General features: G+C 36.5%; 1 protein-coding gene across 1 annotated transcript in view; it reads left to right on the top strand.

Annotated features, from left to right (window-relative positions):
• Nucleotides 1–19,082, top strand: part of LOC150090590 (protein arginine N-methyltransferase 9-like) — an 89,265-nt gene that overhangs the window by 62,036 nt on the left and 8,147 nt on the right. The window contains exons 9-10 of the mRNA XM_090386580.1: nucleotides 7,601–8,093; nucleotides 14,064–14,220. Of these exons, the coding sequence (XP_090242706.1) occupies nucleotides 7,601–8,093; nucleotides 14,064–14,220 (650 nt within the window). The remainder of the gene's footprint in view (nucleotides 1–7,600; nucleotides 8,094–14,063; nucleotides 14,221–19,082) is intronic.

A 19,082-nucleotide genomic window follows, 5' to 3' on the forward strand; every position in this document is an offset into this window, starting at 1 on the left:
CAAATCCGTCTTACCATGGAATATTGTTCTCACATCTGGGGTGGTGCCCCCAAAACCTCTCTCAGGCTTCTTGATTCCATTCAGAAGAGGACAATTAGGTTAATTAATGACTCATCTCTAACAGACTCTCTCCACTCTCTGTCTCATAGATGTAATCTTTCTGCTGCATGCCTTTTCTACAGATACTTCCATGGGCACTGTTCTTCTGAATTGGCTTCTATAATTCCCGCTCTCTCTTTAAAAACAGTCCGAACGCGTGCTGCCAACTTTTCATCATCCTTGTTTATTCATTCAACTGCCGTTTTCTGGAACAACCTTCCTTCGTAGGTATTTTCTGAAAATTATAATCTGCAGAAGTTCAAATCTAATGTCAACAGATATCTTCTCAACCTCCAACCCAAGGACGGTACTAAGTACTATAGGCTCTAATACCTCTCCTCAATTAACTGAGGTTAATTGAAGAGAAGTATTTGGGGTGTTCGTAAAAATTTAAAAAAAGCAGAAACAGAATGTCTATGAGACAGAGAGAGAGAGAGAGAGAGAGAGAGGAGAGACTTTGTTAGAGATGGATCATTATTTAACTAACTGCCCTCTTTGGAATGGAATCTAGAAGCCTGAAAGAGGTTTTCGGGGCATTGTCTCAGATGTGGGAACAAAATTCCGTGTTGGGAGGGATTTGCAATTTGTACAGAGTGAGCAGCTGTCTTGAAGAAAAGTAATGCTGATAGAGAAAACCAATAGAAAAAACCCAATTTTCTAGATGCAGAGGAAGCAATATTTGTAATATGCTTATGCCAAGAGAGATTAGAAGTCAAGGTAATCCCCGATAGAGATAGATGATCTTGCTTAGGAACCAGTGTCATCGAACATAAGCATAGGAGCAGAAGAATCCTTTTTGCGAGATACAGGACAGGACTGAGTTTTAGAAGGATTGAAATAAACTAAGTTATCTTTACCCCACTGGAGATCAGCATTTAAGGAATTGGTAGAGGATATTTGAGAAGTTAAGCTGTTTGCACTGGGCAAGTTTTCTCAAACTGGAAGGTGGTATTCAATATGCTATCATCAGTAAAACTTTGGATAGGATTTCTGGTCGATGCAAGAAGGGATATACAAGAGGAAAAAAGTGGGAGAAAGAACAAAACCTTCAAGAACATTACATTAGTGGAAGCGTTAGAAGACAGGGACCCATCTACCTGCCGCCTCCTTAGCCAGGTGGGCAGGAGCAGCAGTGCGTAGCACATGCTTCTTGGTTAGACTGGGGTTCGAGCCCGTGACCACCAAATACAGAGGATGCAGAAAGGTCAGGGAATGACCACTGCATATCCCCGGAGCAATATGGCCTTAGTTGCTAATGCTCCTAAAAACCAAATAACAACAACAACCCATCTACCATTTAGCGGTCAGATAGAAAACTGGATACCCAATTACAAAAAACAGTTGTTAAACCATACAATGAAAGATTATTAGCATTAGCAGTGACAAATGATGCAAGAAAGCATTATTTGCCTATGCAGAAACAAACACCATAGGAAATGAATGGAGGAAATGAAAAGGGTTCCCCTCTTCATTTCCTCCAATACTTTGTCTGGTTCTTCATTGAATTTATTTGAATTATCAACTTCCACACAAACAGATGTAAGTTTGTTCCAACAATCAACCACCAGGTTGGCTAAAAGCAGACTTCTGCTCATCTATCCTGCAACTGTCCTTCCTCAATTTGAATTTGTGCCCCCCCTCCATGTGTGTGGTCTGATCAAGAGGAATGATCCCATCAGCATTGAGCTTTCTCAATCCATTCAAAACCTTAAGCACCTCAGTCAGATCACCTTGCAGTTTTACTAGTCTCTGGATGCTGCAGTTTGCAGAACTGAAGCCTTTCTTGTTAAGAGCACCTCTTTTATTTCACAATCTTGCCATTCTCTGTACTCGTTCCAACTGCCCCCACATCCTTCCTAAAATGAGGCCTCCAGACCTGTATGCAATACCCAAGATGTGGCCTGACCATTGCCTTATAAAATGGGATAATCACCTCCTTATCCCTGCTAGAAAAATTCCTGTTATCATTCAAAAAACCCTATGAGCTGTCTGCATTTCTCAGAGAACTTCATATCTGACTGCACAATTACTCCCAGGTCTTTCTCATTTTCCACTGCTCAAGTAGCACAACACATTTGGTTCATTACTCTGGAGTTACTGCTGCCTACATGCAGTACACAGAAAGGACAGAATTCATGGGATACCTGGTTTCTGGGCAATGCGATGCTGTCACTCCTCTTGCTAGTGGATGAACCCACCGCTTGGCAGGTATATAGGTACACTGCATTCACATAGACAGTAATTCGATGTCAGTATGGATAAACATCGTGAATTAACCAACTTTGAAAGAGGGATGGTGATAGTGGGTGCCTGATGCATGGGTCACTCTATCGCGGAGGTGGTACAGAAATTGAACTATCCTCGTTTGACAGTATCAAGAGCATATCAGGAATGCGCCATTTCCTGACAGCCTGTCTGCATTCCTCAGAGAACTTCATATCTGACTGCACAATTATCCCCAGGTCTTTCTCATTTTCCACTGCTCAAATAGTACCATACATTTAGTTCATTACTCTGAAGTTACTGCTACCCACATGTAGTACACAGAAAGGACAGAATTCATGGGATACCTGGTTACTGGGCAATGCGACACTATCATTCCTCTCGCTAGTGGATGAACCCACTGCTTGGTGGGTATTGCATTCGCGTAGACAGTAATTCAATGTCAGTATGGATAAACATCGTGAGTTAACCAACTTTGAAAGAGGGATGATAGTGGGTGCCCGACGCATGGGTCACTCTATCGCGGAGGTGGTGCGGAAATTACATTATATCTGTTTGACAATATTAAGAGCATATCGGGAATATGCCATTTCCTTAATAACATCTCATTGTGAACAGCGCTGTGGGCAGAGAAAGATGGTGGATGAATGTGGCCATTGACATCTGTCTTGCATTGTTTCTACCAACCAGAGAGCAACAGTGGCACAAATCACTGCCGACTTCAACGAGGGAGGTGTCAGAAACGTCTCCACCAAGACCATCAGGCAGTCATTAGCCACAATAGACTGTGGGAGCCTCCGACCCACCATAGTCCCATTGCTAACGCCACGAGACAGGTCTCCTGGTCTGTTGAGTCCCGTTACCTGTTATTTCGAGTGAACAGGAGGGTGCCTAACTGGTGGAAACTGCACAAAGCTATGCATCTGTCATGCCAACAGGGATGACTGTTCAGGCATGTGCACTGTCAGTAATGGTCTGGGGGTGTTCAAATGGCACATGTTGGTACCTCTAGTATGTCTAGACACATCTCTGAATGGTCCATCCTTGCTGACCATCTGCATCCCTTCATGGTCATCCTGCACCCACAGGGCAATGGCCTCTTCAGCAGGACAGTGGGCCTCCCCACAGAGCCATGGTGACTAGAACATTGTTTGAAGAACGTTCTGCAGATTTTACCACCGTGGAATGGCCTCCCTGTTCACCAACCAAACATAAACCCTGTGGAGCATCTTTGGGATGCTGTGGAAAAGTCTGTTTGAGCTTCAGATTCTCCACCCAGGAATGTGACAGAATTATGGACAGCGGTGCGACAAGCATGGATGGAAATACCTGTGGAATGCTTTCGTGAACTAGTGGATTCACTGCCTCGCCATGTGACTGCCCTTGTCCAGGTGAAAGGCGGGCTTACCCATTATTAGGTAGGTATCCCATGATTTCTCTCCACTCAGTGTACCATGCATTTGTCAATGTTATACTTCAATTGCCATTTCTAAACCAATCTGCTGAACTATTCTAAATCCCATTGCAGTAGCATACTGTCATTACCCTGCTAACCTTCTGTCATCTATAGATTTGGACATTAAACCTGATATGCCTTCATCAGTATCATTGATAAATATAGAAAACCACAATGGGCCCAACACTGAACCCTGGGGGAGTAACATTAGTCCATGAAGTGCAATGTTCATTGATTAACACTCTATCTTCAACCATCTGCTTATCCATAGCAGCAACTTTCCCTTAATGCAACACTGGTTCAATTTGTACAGCAGTCTTTTCTGTGCAACTGTATCAAAACGTTTTCTGAAATCCAAGTATATGGTATCAAAATTATTGTTTGCATCCAGTTCCTTTGTGACCACATCACAGTAACCAATCAAATAGGTCAAACAAGATTTGCTGTTAACAAACCCATTCTGTGTTTGACGTATGATTGTGATCTTGTGTAGATGATCATGCATTACTTCTTTTATGAATGACTCCATTATTTTCCCTGGAACAGACGTTAATATAACTGATCTGCAAGTACTCATGTCACCTGTATCCCCCCTTTGTGAATTGGTGATACATTCGCACACTTCCAGTCCGCAGCGACCTCCTTTGAATTCAAAGATGCTCTCATAATTATGGCTCAAGGGTTTGCTTACTTCCTTTGCTGCCTCCCTTAATATAAATGGATAGATTCCATCAAACCCAGGTGCCTTTGTTATGTTTTAACTTCAACAATTTTTCTTCCAGTTTTCTCTCAGTTATTCCAAAATCATTTAGCACCCTGTTAGAGCTTGATAAACTTCTGGGATCTCCTTTCCTAAAGAATTCCTTGTGTTTGAATGTAGATGCAAAATGATCAGTCAGTTTTTCAGCAACCTGAGTAGGATCATCAACAGTCAAATTATTGATATTGAGTGGACCATGATTCATTCCCTTCCTTCTAGTGTTTACATAAGTAAATTTTTTGCATCCTTTGCAAAAGATTTTTTGTTATCTGCCTTCGCTTGCCTGACCTCTTTTGCGACTTGATTACAGACTATTTTATCTGGCATAGGCTTATGTGTCATCCAATAATTTATATGCATCCCATGCTCTTTTCTTCTCCACCACGAGCCTCATTAGTTCATCTGACATCCATTTAGGCCTAAACCTTGAAAAGTATTCCTTAGTTGGTATGAAAAGCCTAGTACCTTCTATGATTAATTATTTGAACGTTTCCCATTTAGAATTTGCTGTTGATAACATCATCAGTTGGTCTCATCGTATAGAATTTAAAAAAATGTTTGAGACTTCTATAGTCACCTTTACTGGTGTCACCCAATAATTTATATGCATCCCATGCTCTTTTCTTCTCCACCACGAGCCTCATTAGTTCATCTGACATCCATTTAAGCCTAAACCTTGAAGAGTATTCCTTAGTTGGTATGAAAAGCCTAGTACCTTCTATGATTAATTCCTTGAACGTTTCCCATTTAGAATTTGCTGTTGATAACATCATCAGTTGGTCTCATCGTATAGAATTTAAAAAATGTCTGAGACTTCTATAGTCACCTTTACAAAAGAAAAAACCCTTCCCTTTACCCCTGATGGTAGTTGCATCTTTAAGTAAATCCCAAATCAATACGCTGTGATCACTGCCACCTAGTAGTTCTTTTATCTGCAGATTCTTAATGCTTATTTAGAAGACCTTTATGCCAAACATCAAAAGCTTTTGAAATGTCTTGAGTTTCACCAAACATTTCCATTGAATTTGTCCATAGATATGTAACATAAGTGAGAATATCACCAGTGGATCAACACTGATGGAATCCATATTGGCAATCATTGATCACATTGAAGATTTCTAGATATTTTTAAAAGTTGGTGGTTAATTGATTTCTCCATTACTTTAGAAACAGTATAAGTAAGTACAATGGGATGATAATTGGATGTGAGGAATTTGTCACCCTTTTTAGGAATTGGCTGGATATGAGCAAATTTCCAAGCAGAAGGCAAAACATCATTGGAATAAGAAAGCAAAAAAGGTACTACAGAACAGGAGTAAGCCAGGAGCACATGTTTTGAGAACAAGTGGAGAAATACCATTAGGACCTGGAGCTTTCTTAGCATCAAGATTATTCAAAATCCTTCTGACATCTTTTTGACAGAAAATCACAGGAGGCATTGGAACATACTCGGAATAGTAGGAGGTGGTTTACCAAGATTATCAATACAGACTATCACCAATTTGTGATCTGAAGTACCTAGAGGACCACTCACCTTGACTGTGTACTTAGAAGGATTGTTTGTGAGAAAAAGATCAAGCATGTTGGCTGTGTTGTTAGGATTATCTGGTATTCTGGCAGGTAAATGAACAATCTTTACGAGGTTATTAGTACAGTGGATTCCAGTTATTTGGTACACATCGGGATAGTGGATTTTGCCCCGATTAAGTGGCTGCCCCAATTATGAAAGTTTCAAGTGGCTTTCTTTATGTTGTGGCTTGTGGCTTTCTTTATGTTGAAATACTGTTTGTAAGGGTGCACGACTTGCACAGAATTCTAGTAATCTTTTACCATTATTATTAGATTTACTTTTCCCCACAAGTTTTCCGAGTATATCTATAGGCATAACTGTCATTTCCTTCACTGCTGTTTAAATATCCGGCAGTACTATTCTTTCTCTGCCATTTGTAAGTAACTCTTCTATTTCATCTTTTTTTTTTTTTTTTGTATAGAAACAAATTTCTTCACCCAACTTTCCATCTTTCCCATCGTATTTCCAACTCATAAAAAAGTAGGTTTGCATCTAATATAATCCACAAGTGGCATGTTGTGCAAGTATAATATTTAGTCATAAAATTAAGAACACATGCACTTTATCCCACTGTAAAACCAGTTTGTATTTTATTTCCTAAGAAATATATACAAAACGTATATTTTGCAGTATGATTCTTCAGTGTCTTGTTGCTACCTCTTCATTACTTGAACTCATGTTTTTTGAACGAACAAAGGAGGAAGAAATAGATGAGTAATTTTTCCTCTTAAGTTCTCAGTAATGAAGAAGTGGTATTTAATCATACTATGAAACGTGTTTTGTATATATTGTAGTTAGCATGCTTTGTAGTTTTCCAATCTGACATTAATATATCATATGGCGTATAAACTATGTATGCGAAGGGTATGAAATATACAGGATTACAAATTACTAAATTTACATAAATACTACATTGAGATTGAAAGTAATTATTTTTAGAAACACTTCTGAAAGTACATCAGATTGCTGAGATGATTATTGTCTCCTCTGTAACTAGTGCTTTTGAAGGTGGTTGTATTTGTGAAATAAACGTGTGTTGAAAGGATTTCATCTTCTTAGGAACCATAAGGCACTGGGGTCTGAAAGAAAATTAAGAAACATAACATTTCAGTAACCTCTAAATTGCCATAGAGCTAGCTTCAAAGGCAGGTAGTTCAAACTGCAATATGCAAAGAAATTAGCCAGTTGAAAACTGAAAAATGAAAGAAGGCTTTAATTTAGAACTTTACCAATAGTGAAGTTCTAAATTAAAATATATTTTTAGCATTGTCATTTCCCTCAGAACAGGTCTTATCCACCAATTTAGCTTAGTTATAGGATATATTGTAAAAAATGCTCTGATTTTATGAGAAAGTGAGTTTTTATCATTAATAATAGTTTACTGCTTATTTTATAATCAGTGAAATAATCTATAATGCTAATATAATTTTTAAAATCTTGATTGTTTTTTGTATTCAGCAGTTTCTTATGTTGAATATTCTTACTGATATAGGAAGCTCTTCATTTTTGGAAAGTGGAACAAGTCTGAAGGTACTTTTTCAGTGTAAAGGACATTTAACTCTTTGTGGAGTTGAAGTTATTTCTAATGATGATCATTCCATAGTACATCATCACCAAATATTATCTTTAGATACTGATCTCATTTTGAGACTGAATGCATATTTTGGTGACTCTCAACTTACTGAAGAAGTTCTTAGAATACTTTCTGATACAGAATTATCTGTGATCGATCTCTCTACTTTTCCTTGGATTGGTCTAGTAGCTGCTAAGATGACATCTAAACAGGTGTCAGTTATCCATTCAGAATATGATGAGAAGATTAGAGAATTGCAGGTAAAGTGCCAAATTGCAGAAGAGAAAATTGTAATTACAAGTGTCGAAGATCTTAGTAAAGGTCCACCTAGTTGGGATCTGTTAATAGTTGATCCTGTGGAGCCCTCTGGAATATTGAAAACTCAGATGCTTGAAGATATTGCTTTACTAAGGTAAGTTTGATATTATTCAAATGATAACAAAAATGTATACAAATTTAGGCATCTTAAAAGCAGCATTAAAAAGATATACAAAAGAATAATTGGCGAAGGTAAAGAAAGCCTGCACGAGAACGACGAGAAACGTCAGATAACTTACACGGAAAATTAGTTTCCCGATATGGCACTCTAGCGCTGCTCACTCGGTAAACAGACGGTAGGTGCTATCAGTCTGGAGCAAAGTTGAAAACGATATATTGATTGACAGGTAGACGTGGCAAATGATGTGCTGATTGGTGCGCAAACACAACACACGATAACATCGGTTTAGTATCACTTTAGCAGCACTAATAGTAACTTGTCCTAATCGCACATGCCCTAACCTTTTTTCACCATTATAGTATTTCATAATGGTGAAAAAGGGTCAGGTTACCTCGACTTGAATCCCATGGGAGCTTGAACCCCTCCCAAAGTGGAGGGGGTAACTAACCTTTTTTCTTTGAAATCAGTCATATTTAGAAATACATTCATAAAAAAATAATTTTTTTTTATGACTGTATTTTTATTTTCTTGTTCAATAATATGCCCTAATGATGAAAAAAGGTCAGGTTACCTCCACTTGAATCCTGTGGGAGCTTGAACTCCTCCCAAAATGGAGGGGGTAACCTAACCTCTTTTTCTTTAGAATCATGGGTGGACTAGCACATAAATTGCTTATTAACAAAATATTATTTATTTTTTATTACTGTACTTTTATTTTTAAAGACACTCATGTGGATACACACGTATCATAACGTCAATCAGCACCTTAATAGCTATTCAGTATATATATAAAGAATCTTTCTTTCTTTTTCTATTATTTCCCAACCTAACGTTTAAGTTTAGGTTGCAAAATACAAGGAAACCTTTTCCTTTTTTCATAACCAAACCTAAATCAATAATACAGTAAAAACACTCATCAACTCCAAAAATCTACTTTTAATAATGAGAAAAAAAAAAACACAATAAAGAACATAAAAATGAACGGAACGAAACTTTCTCAGAACAAAAATTCATGAGTACAAATCATACAGTTGGACCTGAATAGCTATTCGCAATTTGAGTAACAATATTGTGAAAAGTATCTTCATGATTTTTCCCATAAATTTTACGCCACATATATTCATTGATGTGGCCCATCAACATATGTTTACAGCTGACATTTACTCTTTTAGTTACACTTTTTAGTTTCTTCCACTGGGCTTCGATATTATTTGTATTTGCTCCTGTATGTGGATCTATAAAACGTTCCTTGTGTTTCACCGTTAAATGTGTAATTCTTTTTTTCTAAGGCCGTAATACGGCTATATGCACGCCATTCATCTGTTATGATAGTAGTATTTTTCTTCACTACTTTTCTAATAATGCGCAAAAGAGTTTTTGCTTTCCGATTTTTTATCAGTTTCATGAAGACGAATTTAGATTCTCTTTCAAACACACCAAACACCCATTTCTTCTTAGCAGTTAAATTTCGTCCTCTGTGATGTTTTGGTTTTACCAATACAGTTTCGTCTGCTTCTACAATTTTCCCCAATCCACCCAACTTAATGGGTTTTTTTATCAACTGCAATTTGCAAATATCTCTTATAAAACTTAATTGCTGTCACTTTCAAAATCTCCAGATGGAATGCTGTCATAGTTACTGGCGTGCACGTTGACCAAAAGTATATAATGTACATTATCTTTTTCAATGAAAGTTTTGTATTTTCCATAAAACTATGTTTCAATAAAGAAATTCGCGAAGAACATTTTTTGCAACACCACAACTTTCCACATGACTCTGTTCATGATTCAATTAGTTTAAAATAATCATTGCACTTAAAACAGTACAATTTCGGTCTTATCAATTTAGTTTTCATCAAAAAATCAAACAATGTTTTATTTTCCTTACAGATTTCTTCCATCTTTAAAAGATTCATCGCTACTATTATGCACCGTTCTTTACTGATAAATACACATCACAATGCCAACCAATGACTACACAGTAGCTTGTCTTCTGTCGCACCCACTACCAGTCATTTCATCGTTTGCCACACGTACCTGTCAATCAATATATCCTTCTCGATTTCTGCTCTAGACCGATAACAACTACCGTCTGTTTACCGAGCAAGCAGCGCTAGAGTCCGGTGTCGGGAAACTAATTTTCCGCGTATGTTATCCGACGTTTCTTGTCGTTCTCATGCAGGCTTTCTTTACCTTAGCCAAATAATCAATATTTATTTTTACACTATGTGATCAAAAGTATTCAAAAGTGTTTGAAACCCCATCACAAATACTGTGTACTGCACTAGAAGTTCCCATGCATTGTATCTGCTAAGACATATCAGTATAAATCTCGTAGATGTGCCTGTACACTCGAAGGAATGGAAATTACAAACTTTCAACGTGGAATATCAGATGGATATATTAGTAACCATTCTGTGCACACAACTGCTGTTTGTTTGAACCTCTCAAAATCCACTATAACTAGGAACATGGAAAATATTATTCAAAGATGGAAGACTGTAGGTGATAACTCATTTGGAAAAAAAGGTTTAGACAGCTTTGCATCACAGACCCACAGAGATATTGGATGAACCATAAAGAGGGTAGGTCTCACACATGATGTTTTCTGCATGTCATCTGTGGTAAACGTCATGGAGCAGGGCCAAGATGCCACAAGAACATCCATTGGCATTTTAACCATCCACATGGAGCTGCATAGCTTTGAATTCAGTGTTAGGGCATCTGAGCATAAGCTCAATATCCATGGATCTAGAACAGTGAAGAAGGTGCTATGGAGCAACAACTTTTGCTACACAATGTTTTCATTTCACTGGATGTGTTTGGATATGGAGATTGCCCAAAAAGCGCTCCTGTCAGAGTGTATAGTCTCAACTATGAAGTTGATCAAGGCAGTGTGTGATATAGGGCTGTTTTATCTGGCTAAAGTGCCTGAAGCCATGAAGTCCGTGACCTACTTGAACATTTTTTTAAATTATGTGCTACCTCTGTTATAAAAGTTAAAGTGATACCGAATCCAATTTTAACATCAAATTCAAAAATATTGATCTAAATATGACAACTAGTGCCTTTTCAGTGAAACATCTTATATATATTTACACTTAATTCAATAGATTTTACTATGATTCTACTGTGCCTATACAATAGAATTCTATTAATACAAGGGTCAGGTGACCTAAATTTTAAGGTTTTTAATAATGAGGTCTACTGAAATTGTAAAAGCTTGACCATTATTGTTGGTACATATATAGTAGTAGTAGTAGTGGCATGTGATGCAAGAAAGCAAGTGTATGAGCTTATGCAGCATCAGCCAAAAAAAAAAAAAAAAAAAAATCACACCATTCCCTCCAAATGCCTGTCCAGTTCCTCCTTAAATTTATTCAACCTATCAACTTCCACAACGACAGATGGAAGTTTGTTCCAGCAATTAACCAGCCGCTGGCTAAAGGCAAATTTCCGCACATCTATTCTACATCTGTCTTTTCTTAATTTGGATTTATGCCCCCTTAGGTTCGTAATCTGAACAAGTGGAAGGATCCCATCAGAATTCAGTGTGCTCAACCCATTCATGGTCTTATACACCTCAATCAGATCACCGTACAGATGCCTAGTCTCCAGCCACTGCAATTTGCAGAACTTAAGCCTCTCTTGGTAAGAGGATCCCTTCATTCCCCTCACCAATCTTGTTGCCCTTCTCTGTACACGCTCAAGTAAATCTACATCCTTCCTAAAATGAGGCCTCCTGACCTGTACGCGATACTCAAGGTATGGCCTGACCATTGCCTTATACAGAGGGACAATCACCTCCTTCTCCCTGCTAGCAAAATTCCTATATATCATTGACAAAACCCCATGACCTGCCCTGGCAGCCTGTCTGCATTGCTCAGAAAACTTCATATCTGACTGCACAATTACTCCCAGGTCTTTTTCATTTTCTACCACCTTAAGTGGGAGAAATATCTAACTTAAATATCTAACTTAAGCTTCTTTAACAGTAATCTTTTTGTATTGGTGTTGCTGTGAAACATAATTTTTGCTTGGTTCAAAAGATCTTTTGCTGTTGGTGTTTCTATAATAGCAACACCAATAGCAAAAGAAAGGTGGATGATAATATTGCTATATCATGATCTGCCTTAAATGCCTCGGCGCCTCCGTAGCCAGGTTGGCAGGAGCAGCAGTCTGTAGCACACGCTTCTTGATTAGACTGGGGTTCAAGTCCGTGACCACCAAATACAGAGGATGCGGAAAGGTCAGGGAATGACCACCGCATATCCCTGGAGCAATATGGCCTTAGTTGCTAATGCTCCAAAATAACAAACAAACAAGCCTTAAATGCCTCAAATTCTCCAACAAAATCGGAGCAGTCCATACAATTCTCTTTTCCTCAACGTTGCTATCACATTAATTTACTGGAGGGAAAAGAGACTTTAATGGACTGTTATGATTAGACAAATTTGGGCATCTTAAAAGTAGCATTAAAAAAATATACAAAAGGATAATCAATATTTATTTGTACACTATATGATCAAAAGTATTTGAAAATTCCATCACAATTTTTTCAGTGATAACCACTCTATAACTGCTCTTTGTAAAGTATTTGACTATTACACTTGATGCAATATCATCCCAAGCAATAAACATTTTAAATAACATCCAAGACACCACATTGGTTGCAAATTTTTCCCCCTATGTTTCCAGTCAAGAACCTTATCAGGTGGGCTCTATATATGCCCTCTTGACGTTATAAATAATACCTTTATATAAAATCGGTGGCATTTGGAGGTAAAAAAAACAATCTTTAAATGTTCATATTTTGGCAGAATTTGCTATACAACAATATAGAATCATCAAAATGTTTCTCTTCTTTGAAGCTGTTCTTGATCAGCTGTTCTGGATTTAGGAACAGTGGATCCTAATCTTGAATGGAAAGCAGAAAGTAATTTTGAACCATTTATTTATGATCTTGATAGTGATCTTAGCAACATTTCAGTTAATGTTGGACTGTCAGTCTACAGAGAGTTGAAGTTTTTAAAAACATATTTTGTGAATAAGTTGCTACTTTTATAAGCTAGAAACCAATCAGTATTTCCAGCATTGCTCAAATGGAGTAATGTTCATGAGAAATGGAACCTGTGCAAATGCAGTAATAATGTTAATTTGTTAATTTCACAGGTTGCAAAATATTTGCAAAAAACAGACCAAAAAGATTGCTGGTCAGCAGATTCAGTTTGATTATAATGCCATTTTTATAAAATTATATTTTGTACTTGTCTGTCATCCTCCCACCATGATACAGCAGTTAGTTATCTTCCTGCCATGTATATTTATGTATATTTGCCTTTTGTAGAATTGTACTTAAGTTTAATGCTGACAAAGGTTGCCCTGCTAGGGTGACATAATTACTGCTGGGAGGGTAATAAACATGTACATTATTTTCGTTAGCTTGATTCTATCACTGCTCCACTTACTCCACTTTTTTAAAACTAATTAACAACCAGATGAAGATACTTTGTCATATTTGTAAGGTTATGACAATTTAAATTCATTTTATAAGAAATTTTAATCCATTTCAAAACTTGATGAGTATTATTTTGTGAAAAGAGGTTGAAGTTTAGTCACTGTATTTCTTCAAAGCATCTATTTTATCTTCCTTTTAGTATCATTCATTCTTAAATCTAATATTTCATTGCCATATTTCATTTTTTTTTTTTTTTTTACCAATTTTTTTCCAAATTTTAATCATCTAGAAAAGTTTTTAATAAGATTAAAACTAGTTGACATAACCTTCAGATATTTTAGAAAATTTGAAGAAGGGTACAGTATTTGTTTTTTTGTATTTTAGTGTGTTTTTAAATTATTCCTGATAAGCATGCTTATTTAAATGAAATCATTCTTGTTGATTATGCATGTTTTTAAACATATTTAATAAAAAAAATTTTTTAGCACATCATGTCTGAAATCGTCATCAATTATATTACCTTGCACACTGAGTATGTATGTAGTGCTCGTGGACTGTTCTTTATTAGTAGAACAAGCACGTGTTGCTGATGATGAAAGAACTTTAGGATACCAAATATCACAGTATATAAATTTTTTTGGGGTAAGTGATATACTTTTTGAAGAACTTTCTCTGAAAATAATATTGAAATAAGACAACCTCACGAGTAAAAGTCATGCTAAAGTTCTAAATGTGAATGAAATACAGGGTGTCCCATGACTTAACTTCAGGAGGTGATTCTGGAAGTCACTTTGAGGAGAAAAATATAATATTGACATGGGTCCAGTTCTCGATGGTTACTGTGCTATGGACATTTGAAATGCAGCTTGACCTGAAGTAATTTAGTATTGAAAAAAGAAAAACATTATTATTGGGAAAATTACATTGTATTTTACATAGTTTAAACTATAATAATTGTTCAAAATATGCTGTTAGCCTCAATATATAGCCTAGCTTGTTTAACTAGAGAACATATAAACCTTATAAATAAGAATAAGAACTACAATATTTTAACTTATTAACATGTTTATGTTGTATCAAAAATTCACTGAATCCATCTCTTGCATACACACCCACACACACACCATGTTTTTCAGGTGACTCCCATACATAGTAATCTAAGTGGTTGAGATTCATGGTGAACCTGGTGCCAGTCCAACGTACTGCCCAGCTTAGGGCCAGAGAAAGTGTTCATTCAGATATAGGGGTGCTCCATCATTCTGGTAGTATATATGTAATTGTACTGTTGGCAGAATGGTCTCTAAGAAGACCAGCAGTTCATTTTTTGAAAATATGATGTAAATGTCACCTCTTGGGCATTGCAGGAAAATACATGGTTTAAGCAGCTAGTTGCTGAGGGAACCATCCCACATGTTTACAGAAAAATGATTTTGGAAATTACTTTCATCTGTTTCGTATGGATTCTCACAAACCCATAAATGTGAAATTTTGGTATATTTGACTCCTTCACTAGTAAAATGTGCATTATCAATGAACAAAATGTAGCAGTGTAATAATGGGCATGTAACCAACTAAGGCTGCACTGTGTCATTTCAATCAGCATTAATAAACCCATGTTGATACAGCATTTTCTCCCAAAATAACCTCAGGAATCACCTTCTGAAAGTAAGGCATAAAATCATTGGCCACTCTATAATTGTAGTGCTTTGCAATATTTTTGTTATAATTCATTAGCTACATCCTTGGGTAGGAAAATGAAGCCTTGAAAGTCAGGAATATGATCCAAATGATGAAAAAGCTAATTCCAATGCACCTGCCCTAGACACACTTACTGAAGGTAAATGCTGTTTCATTTTCATTGTACATCTCGTCAGCCCTTGATACAATGAATCACATTCCCTACATGAAATGTTGTATACTATGTCGTTTATCTGTGTCGAAAATGACGAAAGTATTGATCAGTTGTTATTCTGACACCAGCTAAGCAGTTAAGCAAAAATTTTAACATAACATAAAAATAATAAAAGAATAAATATGATAAAAGCATGAACAGAAACAGTAAAATCGTAAAACTATACAAAATACATATCTGCTAACCTTTGCAATTTAGAAGTTTTCATATAATTAGATGTATCTTCTGTTTTTCTAATAAGTTTAGTTTTCAGTAAAGTTTAAATAAAAAGCAGAGCTATGATGCTCAATGAGTTCTACATTTATATTAATATTTAGAAATAGAGAGGAATTTACCTCACTGCTTTTTTGTAGAATACTTCACCACGACACCCTCCTGAATTCAATCGGATGTAAAATTAATACTCAATGGCTTCCTTCCCTCAAGGACATGAATGTTCTGACGTATCCGCAATTGATAGTCAAGATCTCCCAACCCGAACACCAACACACAATTCTGGGTGCCTGAAGACATTGTCTAATAATAAAATCATTAAAATGATCGCGGTGTATGAAAGTTAAAATAATTAAACCAATTTTGAATAAGTTCTTTCCTCCTAAAGCAGACTGGAGCTTTTCGACGGTTTGTCTTGGTCACAGGATAGGAGTAACATGAAGTAAGTTAGTGGGAATTTCTAAAACATTCGAGATTATTTAATATCTTGGTGCATACACGCAAATAAAAAATAATCTGATGTGAGAAATGGGTGATATATATTAATGGAATTCTTGTGTTATTTGATTTCCAGAATTTTTGCAATTAATAATTTAGTAGTTCCTCTGTATACTAAGTATTTTGGACTCATCAAATAAAAAGGTGTGATTTTCGTTGATGGCATGAAAATTCCAATGCACCTGCCCTAGATGTACATTCTGAAGCTAAATGCTGTTTCATTCTCATTTTCATCATACATCTTTTCGACCCTTGATACGATGAATCACATTCCCTACATGAAATGTTGTATACTATGTCGTTTATCTGTGTCAAAAATGACGAAAGTATTGATCGATTGTTTAGTTCAGTTTGCAGTTTTCAAATGGGTCTAGACACAATATTAAGTTCCATATTAGGCACCTCCGTAGCCAGGTGGGAAGGAGCAGCAGTGCGTAGCACACGCTTCTTGATTAGACCGGGGTTCGAGCCCGTCACCACCAAATACGGAGAATGCGGAAAGGTCAGGGAATGACCACCGCATATTCCCGGAGCAATATGGCCTTAGTTGCTAATGCTCCTAAAAACCAAATAACAACAACAGTTCCATATTCCTGAAAAGTCTGTTAATTTTTCATTTGCTTAAACTCCTAATTGATGCTAATTTTATTATGTTTTGCAATAAGGTATATAAACAAATCTTTGGGTTACTAATGAGCTTGAACCTTAGCAGGCTTTTATCAGAAATTTACCTTTCCACGATTGAACATGTATATTTGAATCCTTTTTTACCACAAGTAAGATATTACAGAAGATACTTGGATCTTCTATGTATCAATAACACTAATATGTTCAGGATATCTTGCATTCATTCAATAACATCCACCCGAGACTGAGTTTCACACTTGAAACGGAGAACTCTGAAACAGTGAAACAGAATCATTGAATTTCTTAAATTTTACACTCGCCTGTCACATTAACAGTATCCAATTTAATATCTATCGGAAACTGACAAATATGGGCATGTTCATTCATTACATCTATCATCTGTTTGCATACAAACGATCTATTATTTTCAACCAATTTCAGAACGCATATAAGTATTCAACACCGGAGTTATCATTAACCAATGAAATCCAAACACTAACTGATAGATTTTAAAATAGAGCCTCTCCTGTTTCTATCATTGACCAGATTAAAATACAAGCTAAAAATAAGCTACAAGTGAAAACTTTAGTAAATAGCAATAATTCCAAGAAATACAGTTGGACCTCTCTTTAACGAACTTCCATATAACAAGGTTTTCTGTGTAGCAAACTTTTTTGATTTCCCCTTGGTCATAACGTTGAAAATGAGTCATAACGTTGAAAATGAGTTTCCGTATAACGAACTGATTTCGAGAGACCTTGGTATGCATTGTTCGCACCTCTGTTCTTTAGGCAAAAAGCTGATGCTGTAGAAAGCACGAATTAAGAGCTAAAAGGATTAAGCATTAATCCCTTTATCTTTTAATAGCTAAAGGCTTTAATTTCAATTAAGAGCTAAAACATTTTACAATTTAATGACACCTGTAAAACCCTGCAGGAGGAAACTGGCCAACCACGGCACAGGATTGAAAAAAGATGGAAGTTTGGGAGAGGCCTTTGCCCAGCAGTGGGTCAACAATGGCTAAAAAGAAGAAAAACCTATACAACTTATACATTACTATGTCGAGAAGTCCAGCTGGTCGGCTGCCCACAGCCATTGGCAAAGATTAAGGCATATTCCCGACGCAGTCATTGGCTCTAGTCAACCTATTTTCTACCATAAGCATCCTATTAGAGAATTAGGAGAGAGTGCTTTTCCTTTATCTCAGAAATTCATCTGTTGTTTCGAAGAAATGAGTCATCCACACTTTCGCTAAATTTCCTGTCTTTGTTTTAATTGCTGTGCAAGTAACCTTACAGTGTCTAGGAGGAAATCCTTGAGTGTAGTGTGAAAAAGTGGAAGTGTTTACTAGTGTAAATCGTGGCATTAAAAAAAAAAGAAATCATTTAAAATTTGATGTCCTTGCCAGTAGTGTGTCAACCATTCTGAAAAACCCTGTTTCGTTTCTCAAACTGTTTGAGGAAACGGGACCCAATCAGAAGTGTGCAAAATTGTGCCTTTGGGAAGATGTAGATGAAGTTGATTCGACACCAAAACATGGTCTCGAATCAACTTGTGGAGTTGCAATCGAAGAAGACTATACCCATTGGAAAGAAACTGATTTGAAAAAAATTATGGAGGACTACGAGTCCAAAGACATATTCAATATTGATGAAACATGTCTATTTTTTAAATGTTTGCCGAACAAGACACTGACTTTTAAAGGTGATAAATGTGTAGGTGGTAAACATAGTAAGGAGAGAATTGCAGTCTTGGTGCAAATATAGCTGGTAATGAAAAACTGAAGCTTTTGGTAATAGGCAAAAGTAAACAAACCCAATGTTTCAAAGGAGTAAAGTCATTAGGGTTGAACTACAACTCTAATGACTTTGCTTGAATTGAATGAAAAGCAAAATTTTTGAGCAGTGGATTTTAAATTTAGATAGAAAGATGATGAAAGAAAACAGAAAAATTGCGTTGATTGTCAACTGCCCTGCCCACCTTCACTCGGTAATTTCAAAACTTACATGTGTGAAGCTTCTTTTCTTCCTTCTCAATAATTTGTCTTAACTACAGCCAATTGGACCAAGGCATTATCAAGAATTTTAAAATGCATTACCGAAGGTGCATACTGAAAAAAATTATACTGAGAATAGAAATCAACCAACCTATAGATTTGTGGATGTCAATATCAGAGTTGATGAAGGTGTGGAGTCAAGATGTGATGGAAACAATTAAGTATTGTTTCTCAAAGGCAGGTTTTGCTAAAATGCTA

Source organism: Mastigoproctus giganteus, chromosome 1 (genome assembly GCF_048544385.1).
Source record: "Mastigoproctus giganteus isolate SK-2022 chromosome 1, ASM4854438v1, whole genome shotgun sequence".
NCBI classification, from domain to species: domain Eukaryota; kingdom Metazoa; phylum Arthropoda; class Arachnida; order Uropygi; family Thelyphonidae; genus Mastigoproctus; species Mastigoproctus giganteus.